We start from the raw sequence: 15116 nt of genomic DNA on the forward strand, positions 1-15116 counted from the left end.
CTGCAGGCCCTGGGGGCCTCACGAAGACTTGAAGAAATGTTGTGATTTAAATCTTGAGTCTTGGTGGTCTATAGCCACAAAATATTTTTAAAGAGGATCGGAAGTGAAGAAAAGGTTGAGAATCTTTAGAATTAGATGATCTTCTAGATCAGCGAGAAAATTTTGGTGTTCCGCAGAGAAATATCACCCCCAGAGCATCCCCCAAAGCAATTAATCCAGGCTGCTCAGGAACACAAGGCTGCCCTGCCCACATGGCCCTCCCTCCCCACCCATTCACTCCTTACCTGGCAAACTTGCCTGCTAAGTTGCTATTTTTTCTTTTTCCGACCATCAGCTGTTCTGTGCTGGGAGATTTAGATTAGCTAGAAAGCAGGAAATTGTTGGATTCCTTGCTTTTTAGCTAATCTTTAGATCTTTGGCTCTGCTTTTAAGCACAGCCGAACTTTCCTAGGACTGAAGCAGTGCAGACTCAGCTAGCCGATGGCAGAAACACAGATCTCTAAGTGAATCTGTGATTCTGTGAGCAACTCAATCTGCCTGCCTGCTTTGCCTGATTTTGTGTAAAAGTTGCTCTTTTTTTAAATAAAAATTCAATATTTACATACATGATGTGTTGTTAGTTAATTTTGTGAGTTTTCTTGCTAGCAAATTTTATGGGTTTGCTTGCAAGCAAATTTTATGTGACAGGCTCAGGTAGCCAATCTCACAGATCTCTGAATGAATCTGTGATTCTGTGAGCAACTCAATCTGCCTGGCTGCTTTGCCTGATTTTGGGTAAAAGTTGCTCTTTTTTAAATAAAAAATTCAATACTTATATAAATATAATATTTACATACAAGCCATGCCCAGGCAGTCACCTGACCACCAAGCCACACCCACAAATTAGGCCACTCCCACAGAACCAGATTTAAGACATTTGAATCCTACCCCTGCCTCTGTGTGTGTGTGTGAGAGAGAGAGAGAAAGTGAGAGAGGGAGTGAATGAGAGGGAGAGAGAGAGGATAGATCAGATCTCTTTCTTCCTCTCCCTCTCCCTCCCACTGTCAGCAAACCACCGTCAGTCAAAATTCATATTAGTGGTCCCTGGGATTTAAAATTATGAGTTTGATGGTCCCTGAGGTCCAAAAGGTTGGTGACCCCTGTTCTAGATCCCTTCAAACCTTATATTTTATGAAATGACACTGGATGATGGAAAGAATGGGCTAGGTTGGGCTGATATAGGTAGTCCTCAGCTTACAACCGCAATGGAGCCCAACATTTTGGTTGTTAAGCGAGACATTTGTTCAGCTAGTTTTGCCCCATTTTATGACTTTTCTTGCCACAGTTAAGTGAAGTACTGAGCCAACTCAGAAAGCTCAAGGAGCTGCTGATCCAGTTCTACAGAGGAATTATTGAGTCTGTCATCTGCACCTCTATAACTGTCTGGTTCGGTTCTCAACCCAACAAGACAGACACAGACTTCAGAGAGTAATTAGGACTACTACCAACCTGCCTTCCAGAGAGCCTGTATACTGCATGAGCCAGAAAGAGGGCAATTACAGGACCAACCTGCCTTCCATCGAGGACCTTGTACTGCATGAGTCAGAAAGTACCTTTGGGCTTTGAAAATATTTACCTCAGACCCCCCCTCACATCCTGGACATAAAAAGCACTTTCTCGTCAAACAAGATGGCTACCCAGCAAACCGGGCGGCCCGGGGAAATTCCAACTCCTTCCCTCAAAATGGTTGGGGACCCTGCTAAAGAGCACTGCACACCAAAACAACGAGACACAAGGGCAGTGTTCCCTCAAACGCCATCACTCTGCTAAACAAATAATTCCCTCAATGCTGTCGAACTAGTTACAAAGTCTACACTACTATTAGAATTAATCTTCTCATCACTCCTTATCACCCATCCCCTCCCACTTGTGACTGTATGACTGTAACTTTGTCGCTTGTATCCTTATGATTTATATTGACTGTTTCCTAGTATGATTTGATTACTTATTGTACCCTATGACTATTATTAAGTGTTGTACCTTATAATTCTTGACAAATGTATCTTTTCTTTTATGTAAACTGAGAGCATTTGCAACAAGGCAAATTCCTTGTGTGTCCAGTCACACTTGGCCAATAAAGTATTCTATCTATTCTATTCTAGGTTGTTAAATGAACCTGGCTTCTCCATTAACTTTGTGAGAAGGTTGCAAAAGATGATCACATAAGTTTGGGACATAGCAACAGTCAGAAATATGAACCAGCTGCCAAGCATCTGAATTTTGGTCACATGGTCATGGGGATGCTACAAAGGTCGTGACTGTGAAAAACGGTCCTAAATCACATTTTTCATTGCCATTGTAACTTTGAACAGTCACTAAATGAACTGTTCTAAGTTGAGGAATCCCTATAGATGCACGGGCAGAGAGATTTTCAAATTTTATCTTGTGTTTTTCCCATGGTTAATGTCCTTCAGTAATCAATCTATCTGAATCAATCTACACTGACCTTGAATCTAATGTCTGATCCCAAATCTAGGTAAATTTTTAAGAGTTCAAACAAGCATCTTATATGGTTGTAAAAAAATAAATGACTAGTAACTGAAGAGCTTCTTGATTAATCTTACCGATAAGGTTCAAAATTAAACTGAATACAATTCTGAAAATATTCTTTTAAAAATGTACATGTGGAAGGAAGGATTCCTCTGTATCCTTCTAAACAGCTTTTGGTGGACATAGAAAAAAACCCTATTTTGTTAAATTAATTAGTCATAGTACAAGCTCAGTGATATAGTGAAACTTGAGACCAAAGAGGAATGTTGAAGGTTTGGAGTGTACTAAGATGGGAAATAGAAATTTATCATGTACTGAGCAGTAGAGTTAATAATTTGAGCACATTATATATGGTGTATCACTTTATCACTGAACCTAGTGTGGCCTAGTTATGATGGACATATTGCATTTGATATTCTTAGGGCTGGAGCACATAACTACATTTGCCATGGTGGAGATGTGGCTGAAAACAAGAGCATGGGATATCAGTGCATGATCACGGAGCTCCACGCAGTAAGTACTTCTGCATGTTCTAGCCAGGATGGTGATGACAGCATCCCCATGGCAAAATATGTGGACTCCAGCCCTTAGTCTTTAATTGTTGTGCCATCTCTGAAACATATACTGTAGGTCAGCCCTTGAAAATAGACACTTGAAAGGAAGAAATTCACACCTTGAAAATGAGAATTGATAACGATTACCACCTGTGTTGATAGGTTAAAGTTTAGAAACAAACACAATTGAATTCTGAAGGATTAGAGTATGAGGTGCAGGTTTTACAAAGTAAAGACAAAAAGCAACACATTAAAAATCGGATACAAATAATAAAACCAGTAAAGATTATGTCTCTGACATACTGTATGCGGAAGAATTCTAAAAGGAAACTTTCCAAATTCCTGAACATATTTTCAGAAGTATTTATATTCTTTTTCATGTAAGTTTACTGTTTTAGTTGTTTAATTAAGGGATGACAGGATAATAAAAACTGAGTTTTTAAAGTTGTGTAATTGGTAAGACATTTAACTTTCCATGAAAAAGTTAAATATTCACTTTTTCCTAATAGTCATCTGTCTCTATTTTTGGAAAAACATGTTTGTGTACTTTAAAAAAAATCAGTTCATACAGATCTTTCTCAAAGTCTCTCAATTTATGTTTACTGCAGTCATAATATAAAATTTGTTTGTTGCCTAAACTGCATATAATCCTTTTTTCAGGAAACGGCACCTCGTTTTTAAAGGCCCATTAGAGCACAGAACTTTCCCATTGTGGAATTTCTGGTAGAGGACTATTTATACCCCCCTTCAAACGGCCAGTCTGCTGCCATTATATAAATGGTGTATTTTGTGCCTAGCATAATTTGAGATTATGCTGATAATTTGGTGGTGGTTACATGCTATGCAATATTTATACGTAGTTCAAGTTCAGCATAACATCCTCAGTTCTTGCTACTAATGCAATCAGGTATTCTTAAAGCAGTTTGATGGATGTATTATTTTGATTTGCCATAGTTGGTGATATATCATGTAAAATAATTAATAATATGAATTATCAACAAGAAAGTACAGAAGGACATGACTTATTTTGATTAGAATGACAAATACTTTAGAAGCAACAGATTTATTTATTTATTTCTACTTGATAGGAATATTGATGGCAGTACATTAAAACCTCACTGATGTAGAAATTTGTCATCTTAGTAGGGTTGGTATAAAATTATTTTTCACAGGCACACAGAGCAGAATGTAGGGATTAAATTTACTTTTAAAAAAATTCTTTGCCTCATATTTGTTGCTTGGTAACTATATTTTTATAAATGAGAATATATATTATCTGTTTATTAGATTTTTATCCTGCCTTCATTAGAGGAAATATATTTTCCTTTCATTGAAATAATGTTGGGTTTTTTATGGAAGTTTCGTATGAATTTTATATCTGATATATAAAAAACATCGGAAATAGCTAAACTCTTTTATTGGAAATAAAATATTGATGATGTATTAATTTCTGCTTAATACTGTTTCTGTGCAGTGATTATCTCAGACTTCTATATATGGTATGTCTGTTTTTGGTACAAGAAATATAAAGCCCCTACACTATAGAGTACATTAGACTGTGTTTACTGAAAGGAATTATTTTTGCCAAATCGTGTACTTTTCAGATATCTTTTGAAAATTTGTAGTACTTTCCAAAAATCATAAATGTATTGATGTTAGGCATTTCTTTGTTGAACTTCTTAAGGAAGGCTAGTGATATTTTCTAATATCCTGTAAATACTTGGAATATCTGTTTTCAAAGATAATGTTTGGTATGAGAAAGGCACAGGAAAATGTACATGAGTTGGCAAAAATAATTCCTTTCAGTAAACACACCTGAATAAATAGCCTTTCCACAAATGTCAGATCAATGATAGTACTTTTTGAACCTGAGATTCTCATAGTAGTGAATAGGCAGTGCACCATCTTAACTACAAAATCCAATGGTAAGCCTCTAACATGTTAAAATTTCTCTGTTAAAAACTGAGCTAAGACTAGAAAGCTTTACATCAAATATCTACAGTCATGAAAATCACTGGTGTCACTTGCTGTCTCAGTCTAAACTACTTCATAGATTTGTTGTGAAGATATTTGGACAGAGCTTGCTTGATTTTGTAGATAAAAGGTGATTTATCAATGTTTTAAACAAATGGCATAGACAAGGAATATCAAGTGTAAGTTGCAGGTTGTTTGATTATGCTGTGGCGAACAACAAACATCAGCATTTGAGGGTTGATAATGTTTCACCTCTTTTGCCACATTTGATAAGAGTACCCACCTGAACTGGCAGTTCAATGAACTGTTATTGATGTCATCATTATTGACCTATAAAATGTTGATATTGGTATCGCTACAAATGTACGAATTAGGGTGCTTATTTAATGTAATATGTGAATAACTTCTGCATGCATTTCAGAAGCACTTCACCAGAGAAAAATATTTAATTATCTACTATTAATGGCATGAATTTTGTAGGCTTCTGGGATCTATTTTCCTCTAAATCTTATACTCTGTTAAATTTAAAAAAAAGCATGCAGAATTGTTGCAGAACATGCAGAAAAGAATGGTTAAACCCATGAGAACATGCTGAAACAAAATTCAAATTACATGTGATCATGGTTCCTAACACTTTGTAACATAAATCTAAAAGGGCTTTCACATATTTACCCATAGTCTTGAACTGAAAAATGCTATGTTTGAACCTAAATGAATTGTGTTTAATACTTTCTGAAAAATAGATTCAAAATATTCTAGAAAAATCCCATTATTGTATAATAATGCAGCATTGTTGAATAAATTATAGTTGGTTGGATTCATTCATTGTGCTAGCTATACATTGTGATTTATAAACCACAATACGTTAGTTGTAATTATTGAACATATAATGTAACAAGGGATAGACTTCTACAGCAAAAAACCAAAACCAAATAATAACAACAAAGAAACAGTATTAAGAGAGTCTTGTGGCACCTGAAGGATTAACTATTTTATTATAATGTATAGGACTGTATTTTGCATGCCATCTAATTATTTACATTTTTCTTTAATAATCATGCCCATTTTAAATGGTTTTAAAACCTATTCAAATGTTTAGTTTTTCCCCCAATATAATGTAAAGTATAGTAAGAGTATGGTACTAAGATTCTTACATTGCTTAAATGTCAAGAAAAATACACAAAAGTTGACAGCTATTATTCCACCATTAGAACCCAAAAGCCACATTCCTATATGGATTGCCAATATGGGATGTCTGTATGCATGATTCACCTCAAAAATGTTTATTAGAATACCAATATTGTAAAATAGTATATCTTTTAATATGGATTTTTTTCCACAGAGAAATATAACTCTGGAAAATTTCCTGTCTCAATACATATTCCATACTATTTTCCTGTGCAACTATCACAATTCTAGGTGAAGCTTTTTTTTTTTTTTGCCGTTCTTTGCTATTCAATACTTAGACCAGAGGTCATGGAGGGGACCCCAAAGACTGGTGTTTCCATTTTTCTCATCAGCTCTTTGTGGAAGTTGTCAAAGCACGGTTCCTTTCTCCCTCCTAGTGGCAAAAAATGTGATAGAAAGTTAGACTGGATGAATTTATTTGTTCTCATAAAAATTTAAGTGAGTCATATTGGGCTGGAAGTGCCAGAGTACATGTGTCTTATGGATAGTATTCTCTGAAAATGACAAACACTTCTGACTGTAACAAGGTGAAATATCAGTTTTTGGTGTACATTACAAAAATAATACTAAATAGGTGATGTAAATAAAAATGGAATGGGTGGAATGGATTTTCTTTTTTCACCAGTCAGACTATTTGTTCTCTCTAATTTGTGTGCAGAATTCTAATTGTTGAAGATTTTGTAGCAAATTAAACTGTCTTTTTGTTAATGAAGACCACACTACAGTGATAGAAACTGAAATAATATTCAGTACCTGAATAGATAATTTTAAACTGCATATATTTGTAATACTAATAGTAATCTAATATAAAAGAAGAGTGTTTCAGTTCAGGATTTTGTTCCTAGATCAAATGGGGAATGTTAAATTTCAAGATCAATTTTGATTGGTAGTGATAAGTTAAAGTATACTTGCTCTCTAGTCTCTTATGGTAATAATGCAATCTTGTCTATGTCTGTTAATATTATATTGGTATATAATATTCTGTATAGGCTGATGAAAAAAAAATACCTCCAGCATGAAGACAGAGCTACAACCTTTTAAAGAAGTTGTTAGGAAGCAAATATGTTTTGTTATTAGAACTGAAATAATGTAGTCTGTATAATTGATTAGGCATGGCTACATGTATGGTGTATTTTTCCTCTTAAAATGTCTGAAATGTATTCCTGATAAATTGTATTGGAAAAAGAGAACAGAGGCACTAATAGCTGAGTTGCCACACCATACAAAATCATTAACATTTTTACGTATAAATAATATAAATTTAAATAATATGAATAATAGCCTGGTCTATGCAATAAGACACATTATGGCTTAGTACAATATTTAAATGAGGCTCTTGATCAGCGATTATTTTAAAGAAAGGTTATTATAGTATATACTATATACAGTTGCAGCATTCAGGATTCACATGATCACTTTTTTTTAAACAAATTTTATTAGTTTTTAAAGACAAAACATAAAACATAAGAACATAAAACCTCTTTTCTGAAAGCTACTTGTAAATTTTAACAAGGCAAATAAAACATTGTTTTATACAGCATAGTTCTAAATTATCACATTTCCATATAAACACATATCTTTTTCAAATTTCTTGTTATTTCTCCCTTTGCTTTTATTCAATTATATTTCTTTTCTATATTTGTCTATTTTATATGTTTTTATTCATTATACTTATATTTTCATCTGACTTGTTTACAGTTTCATTATTCTCTTCTAACATTCCTCCAAGGTTTTATTAATTCTCAATCAAACATGAATACACAAAACACAAAACATAGAAACATAAAACTTCTTTTTGGAAAGTGGCTTAGCCCCGGGTTACATCTTTTTATACAGACCTAAATCAAATTCATGCTCACCTTGTATACCATTACTTATCTTATTTACCATTCTATATTTTCTATATAACTTCTCCCCTCTTTTCACTCTCTTAATTCTATTTTATTTATTTCATCTTAATTTAAATCATTATACTTGTATCTTTTGTCCGTTCTTTTCCAATTATCTATTTATCTCTTCTCTTTAACACAAAATTTCTCCTGTAATCACTAATTGAAGTATGACGCCTTTCTATCTTTCCCCTAAGTTTAACACTTAAAATAATACATAATTTCCATTCTAATTCTGCTTAGTACATTCTACATACTGCATTTTAAAATAAGAAAATAATAAATTTATTATATAGTTAGATATATAGTTTCCATTCTGATTCTGCTTAATACATTTTACATACTATATTTTAAAATAAGAAAATAAGAAAATGATAAGTTTATAATGACATTAAAACAATAGCAAATTAAACTCTATCATTAAATCTTAAACATTTTACACATTCCCTTTAATATTTTATTAAATATTGAAGTCTATCATTAAATCTTAAGCATTTTGATATTTTAATATTTTATTAGATCTTGTAATATTCCAATTTTCTATTTCAAATATAAATACTACAATACAATCTTATGTACTTTGCAGAATCTCTTTTTACCCTTTGTCTCTAAAAAAAATCTGCTTTTTTCCATCTTGTTTCAAGCCTTTGTGACTTCCTTTTCCTTTTTCCCTTCCTTTCTTATCCAATCTGGCCTTTTTACCCCCCCCCCCTCTCTTAACCTCCGGCTTTTGTAGCTTCTCCTCTCTGTTGTATTCCTCTTTTCTGTTGCTTTCTGACATTGTATCGATTTGCACCTTATTTTCTCTTTCTTGGTTGTTTTTTTAAATCTTAAATTCTCCATTTTCCTTCCCCTCTTCCTCTCTTCTTTCTTGGCTAAAATTATTTGTCCATTAAAGATGGCTTCTTCTTCTTGTTGTTGTTATATTTGCTGGTAGGTAGAAATCGCCATTTCTAAGAAGTGGAAAACACATCCAAAAGAGCCCTTGCCTTCTTGTTCCTCTTCTTTTAATTTTTCAAATTCCATTTTTAATTCTTCCACAGATAATGCCATTATAAAGTTTCTTCTTCTTCTTCTTTTTTTTAAAACAACCCAAGTGTTTTTAATCTTAGAGTAGTTTCCAAAAGTCCAAAAGTCATCAAGCAATCCAAACAAACACGAAATGTTTCATTTAGCACCTTCTTCCCTTTACACTTTCTCCTCCTGGGGCAATATCAATTACAAAGTTCCAAAGTATATTTTTGAAGTCTTATTGCAGTTAATCTCTGATCTTATAAACTCCAAGCTGTCTCCTCCAGCAAGATCTTAATATAAGGTTTTTTTTTTTTACCTCTCCCTTCCCACTTATAACAAAAAGCTTTTGATTTTTACCTTCTGTGCCAAAGCAGATTTTTCAATGTCCATTTGCTATCTCCTTAAGGAAGGAGAGTGAACTTTCCCTTTTAACACTTTCGTTTGCCGCTTTAACAGTCTCCTTTGGAAAAAATATATCATTCAAAAAAATTAAGTTCCCAGGGTATTTGGATATATCTTAGTGTCCCGGTTCAGCCAAAAACTTTCACTTTCTAACACTTCCTCCTGCGTGATCTTGTCCGGCTGAAGGTTTCTTTGTGGCGGCCATTACTGACCGCTGCTCCACCGCCTTAGGAAAAATGAGTCTAGCTAGCTGGGGAAAGGGGTTGCAATATCCCCAGACCCCTGCCCGGATCTCCTCTATCTTCCGTTACCTCTCCGGGGTAACGACAGCCTCCAAATCCGACTGGATCGGAGTCACTTCAGCGGCGAGCGCAGCAGGAACCGCGCACAGTCGCAGATTCCTGCCGCCACCGAAGCCTTGCAACCGGAAGTTCCCAAAGCCTTGCAACCGGAAGTCCTGGATTCACATGATCACTATTAATGATCTTCCTACCTAACTTCCAACCAGCAAAATCAATGGAAGAAGCCGGATTCACTTAAAGACCAGCGTGATTCACTTAACAACTACAATTATTGGCTTATCAATCATGGCAAAAAATGTAAAATTGGGTGTGACTCATTTAACAACTGCCTTGCTTGGTCTCAATTGGGGTCATAAATAAAGGATTATGTCATGCCCCTGTTGGAATCTGATTCAGAGGGGAAGGTCGAACAGCTGACAGGGAGTGGGAGTGTGGCTCCGGTGGCTATGGAAGAAACTGGGGAAGGGCACAGTCCGGCTGGGCATTCAGAGGAAGACCCAGGCCCACTCCCTCTTCATCCTAGGGCACGCAGGAAGGAACGGAGAAGGGAGCAACGTGAGTTATGTGGTTTACGGGGGAGAAAAGGGGCCTGATTCTCTTCATTAGCTGCAGCTGGGAAAACAGGATTTAAAAAGGGTGTTTGCACAAAGCACCTTGCTGGAAGCAAAGCGTGAATTATTTTGGCTTGTCAAATCTTATCTGAGTTCTGGCGTCCTCCCAACTGTGTGTGTTTCATTATCTTTTGAAGTCTGCAATTCCTTATCCTGCCCTGTTTCGTTAATTGCTGCAGTGTGGTTTGTGTTGATTTTTATTTATAATTTTTATGTACTTTGGGTTCCGACGGAATTTCTTCCCTTTAAAACTGTTCTTGAGAGAGTTTTTTCTCCAGCCGATGATAACTGGACATTGGGAGTCAAGCTGGAGGTATTAAAGGGACTTTACCTACTTTTGTGACTTTGTTGCTTTTGTGCCATGCTCCGGGTCATCACAGATTACCTGTAAACAGTTGGTCTTATTGGTGGTTATATAGTGTGCTGCTCCAGAAATATGGTCATGTATCTGTGTATGTCCACTAAAGCAAAATAAACTCAGTTGTTGATGTAGTTTTCTTATATTTAATACCTGAATTATAAATCTTTTACCATGCATTGGTGTTGCAAATGCTTACTTTATAACAAAATAATAAGAAACTGGTTTCAGCATGCTCGTGAGCTGACTTGTCTTTCTTTTAAAGGTTTGGTTGCTTAAAGCTGCTTCAATGGACCAAGTTCACGGAGCTTGGAAGACTCTTCCGGATGGAATTGGATTAAAGGATTCTGTCTTCAATGGATCCAGCTGTATTTCACCTACCATTGTTGAACAATTCGGTTATCAGCGCAGAGCATCTGATGATGGGAAACTTTTAGATTCCTCCAAGACAAGTAATACTATTCGTGTTTTTTTGCCTAATAAGCAACGCACAGTGGTGAGTCTGTTTCTTGTTTTGGGCAAAATAAAGATGCACTGTTTTTTCCCTACTAGTTCATAAACATTCCAGTAGCCTAGTAGTCTAAAAATGTTTAAATGTGGAAGAATCCAGAATTGACACACTGACATTTTGTTCAACATGTTTATTCAATATATACACACACATAACTTTGGAGAGAGCAGTGAGACTAATGTAATTTCTCTGAATACATGTATACCTGCTCTTATGAGTAGGTCCTGTTAATGCATCCTTTCTAGACGTTAGATGGTTTCTTGTGTTTTGCTCTTGGCTTGAAAGTGTCTACTGTGTTGAACCTCAAAAGAATTTCAGACTTGAATCCACATCATGAATATACATCATTAAACATCAGCAGCAAAAATTACATAAGCTCAGGCAAATTAGAATCCAAAATGGATTCTTTTGTTAAATGTCTGGCAAACTTCTGGATGCATAGTAATGGTAAGCTTAGACAGAACCTTAATTTTACCCATAAAAATTATCTTAAAAAGTGTTTCTTATCTGTGAATAGCATTCTTGCTTTCTTCTCTGTTATCCTACTTTCTTTTTTGTTTGTTTCTATTTTGCCAAATATGCAATTGATGGTATTCTCCAGCCCTTCTCTGTTTGTTATAGAATTTAACCTTAGGTTAAATTTGAAGTAGATTATGTACTGTAAAGAAGCCCAATATACTGGTAGGTATAAAGCTACTAGGCTGTCTACTGTGAGTTTTAAAGAAAGGCAAAAATGATCATGTCTATTTTTCTTTTTCCTTGATTACTGTAATCCGCTGCATAATTGCTTATCAAGATTAAGAATTATCTCTCAATCAGAAATCAGAAAAGGTTTCCTCTCAATCAGAATCTAAAATTGTGAATTTGATAGGAAACCAGGCTAACAATATTAATTCACAGAATGTGTGTTTTGGCTATTCTATATATACAGTTTTAGGCAGTTTGCAACAATATACATAAATTTAAAGTATTCGTGGCTTCCGGTTTGCCAGGCTTCGGCGGCGGCGGGGATTCGCGATCCTGCGCGATCCCTGTTGCGCTAGCCGTCTTGGTGCCTCCGATCCTGATGGGTCTGGAGGATAAGGCTGCCCCGTAGAGGCAGCCGAAGATAGGGAGGATCCGGAGAGGGGTTTGGGGTATCGCAGACCCCCTCCCCACCCGGCATAACCTCCTTTTCTCAAGGCGGTGGAGCGGCGGTCAGCAATGGCCGCCACAAAGAAGCCGGCAGCTGGATAAGATTGTGCTGGAGGAAGAAGGAGAGAGAAGAAACAGGAGAAGTGAAAGTGCTGGCTGAGCCGGGAGAATAACAACTTTTAAATACCCTGGAAACTGAATTGCTTGAATTGCCTGAAAGATACATTGTATCCCTAAGAAGCGGCGGAGAAAGCTGTCTTTTCTTCACTCTCCCACCCCATATAAAGCCAAGGGATAAAGGATTCCTGGACATTGGATTTAACAACTTAAGAAATCGGAAAACCTGTATTGGAGGTATGGATTTCTGAACAATTAAAGGAAAATTATTGTTGTAAGTGGGAAGGGAGAGGAAAAAAAAATTGGAGCAGAATTTGAAAAAGGAGGAGATTGCCTAGAACTTTAAAGAAAGATATATCTTAATTGGAACTTCTTGATTAAACAGTAACCCCAGAAAGAGAAATACAAGAAAGAAAGAAAAAAGTATTAAAAGAAATAGTTTATTTGGATTCTTTGGTGACTTTGGAACTTTTTGGAATTATTCTTGATTAAAAATACTTGGGTGGTTGTTTTGGAAAAAGTTTTTCTCTTCACGATGGCATTGCTTGTGGATGAACTAAAAATTGAATATCAAAAATATAAAAAAGAAGAACAAGATGGAAAAGATACTTTGGGCACTCTTTTTCAATTTCTAGAAATGGCGGTATGCACTTATGAAAAATTGACTACGCAGCAGGATGACTGGGACAAAGAAGAAGAAGAAGCCATCTTTGATGAACAATGGGTTCCTTTTGGGGAGGAGGAGAAAGAGGAAAAGAAAAAGGGGATTTTAAGGTTTGAAAAAACAATCAAAAAAGAGAAAAATGAGATGAAAGGTGGATATAAGGTTAGAAAACAACAGAAAGGGGGTAAGCAGAAGAAGAAAAGGGAGGAAGAGAGACAAAGGGGTAAAAAGGGCAAGGAGAAAAATAAGCAAGAGAGAAAGGGGGATGAGAAGCCTTAATGGTGGGAAGCAAGATTTAAAGAAACAAAACTTATTTAGAGACAATGGGTAAATCTAATTGAAAAAGGGATTCTGGAAGGTACATAAGATTGTGTTTTTATATGTGTATTTAGAGTAAAATGTTTAAGATATAAATGAGTATCAATATATATGATTAGCTTTTTAATGGTATTGATAGTGGTTTTATATGCTTTTATTTTGTTTTTTGTTTTTCTCATAAAATTTATTGTGTAATTTTAGAAGGTACTAAACAGAATCCCAATATAAATTAAGTGTTATATTAAGTATTATTAAGTTAGGGGAAAGAGTCCAAGGCGTCACTCCAATCAGTGTACAGGAGAAGTATATTTAAAGAGAAAAGATGAATGGATAGCTGGAAATAGAACAGACAAAGAATGATAGGTATTATGAATTGAATTGAGATAAGATAAATAAAATAAAAATAAGAAAGATAAAAGAGGGAAGAAGCTATATAGAAAATTGAAAATGGTAATAAGATATGGAATGATATATAAAGTAAATATGATTTTTGAATTTGTGTCTGTGCGAAGAGTTTTAACCCGGGATCAAGCAGCTTTCAGAAAAGATGTTTTATGTTTTTTATGTTTTTGAAAGGCAATAAAATTCTAATTAGCAAGAAATATAATTTGGATAATAGAATGAAAAGAAGAAGTTGGGATAAGATATGAAGTTGAACAGATAACGTAAATATATATATTACAATTTGGAACTATTTTGTATGTTCTATTGGTTTTCTTAGAAAAGATCTTTTATGTTATTATGCCTTGATTGTTTGTGTATTGTTTCGTAAAACTAATAAAATTTGTCTTTAAAAAAAATAAAATAAAGTATTCGTTTAAAATAGCAGAAAAACATAGTTGGAAGGACCTTGGAGATCTTGTTATCCAACCTCAAGCAGCAAACACCTATGCCTTTTTAGATAAATGTTAGCCCAAATGAGGAGCAGCCACAACTTCTGAAGGCAAGCCATTCATTCCACTGATTAATTGTTTAGGAAATTTCTTCTTAGGTTTAGTTCTGTCCTTGATGTGGGGTGGAAACTCACTCATCTGTGTGGCTTCAGGAAACCATAGTGATATTTAGAAGAGAATGGCCAGCATGTTTCACCTGTTTTTCAGTGGTTTAGGAAATTTAAGTTTCACTGACATAGGCCCTTTGCTTGTATCCTCACCTGTGTTTTGCCTAAAATTGGATTTCCAGAATTTTGACAATTTGTTGTCACAATGAGATTTTGATCCATTTTCTCTAGTTTTGGAACTTTTTACATGGGATTGTGAGGTGTTTTTTTTAATTTATAGAGGGCTTATGTTCCCAATCCTCTGTGATTACTGTCCTAGTTCTTAACACAAAAGTCACACCCTGAATTTTTATTTATATTTTGCCACTAAATGTCCATAATACAATCTCTTGGTGCTTTAACTGTCTAAATGGATGCTGAATGCCCCAAAAGAGCAGAATAAATTCCAATGCAATAACAACTGTAATAAGCAACAAGAGAACAGGGGTTAAATCAGTCCCCGCCCTCTCTCTCTGTGTGTGTATGTATCACTATCTATTTCAGAAAGTTCA

The 15116-nt window shown here is 35.1% G+C and overlaps 1 protein-coding gene across 15 annotated transcripts in view; it reads left to right on the top strand.

Annotated features, from left to right (window-relative positions):
• RAF1 (Raf-1 proto-oncogene, serine/threonine kinase) overlaps positions 1–15116 on the top strand; it is a 97063-nt gene that overhangs the window by 55256 nt on the left and 26691 nt on the right. For 8 of the 15 annotated variants that reach the window (XM_087954843.1, XM_087954847.1, XM_026677000.2 and 5 more), the window contains exon 2: positions 11087–11317. In XM_087954843.1, coding sequence (XP_087810969.1) covers positions 11111–11317 — 207 coding nt within the window. In that variant the 5' untranslated portion in view covers positions 11087–11110. Of the gene's footprint in view, positions 1–2141; positions 2291–2951; positions 3043–6399; positions 6477–11086; positions 11318–15116 lie in introns of those variants that run through there. The other 7 variants (XM_087954841.1, XM_026677015.2, XM_026676991.2 and 4 more) reach the window with 3 other exon arrangements.

Source organism: Notechis scutatus, chromosome 2, assembly GCF_049901735.1.
Source record: "Notechis scutatus isolate UNSWTSFEM ecotype Mainland chromosome 2, rNotScu1.2, whole genome shotgun sequence".
NCBI classification, from domain to species: domain Eukaryota; kingdom Metazoa; phylum Chordata; class Lepidosauria; order Squamata; family Elapidae; genus Notechis; species Notechis scutatus.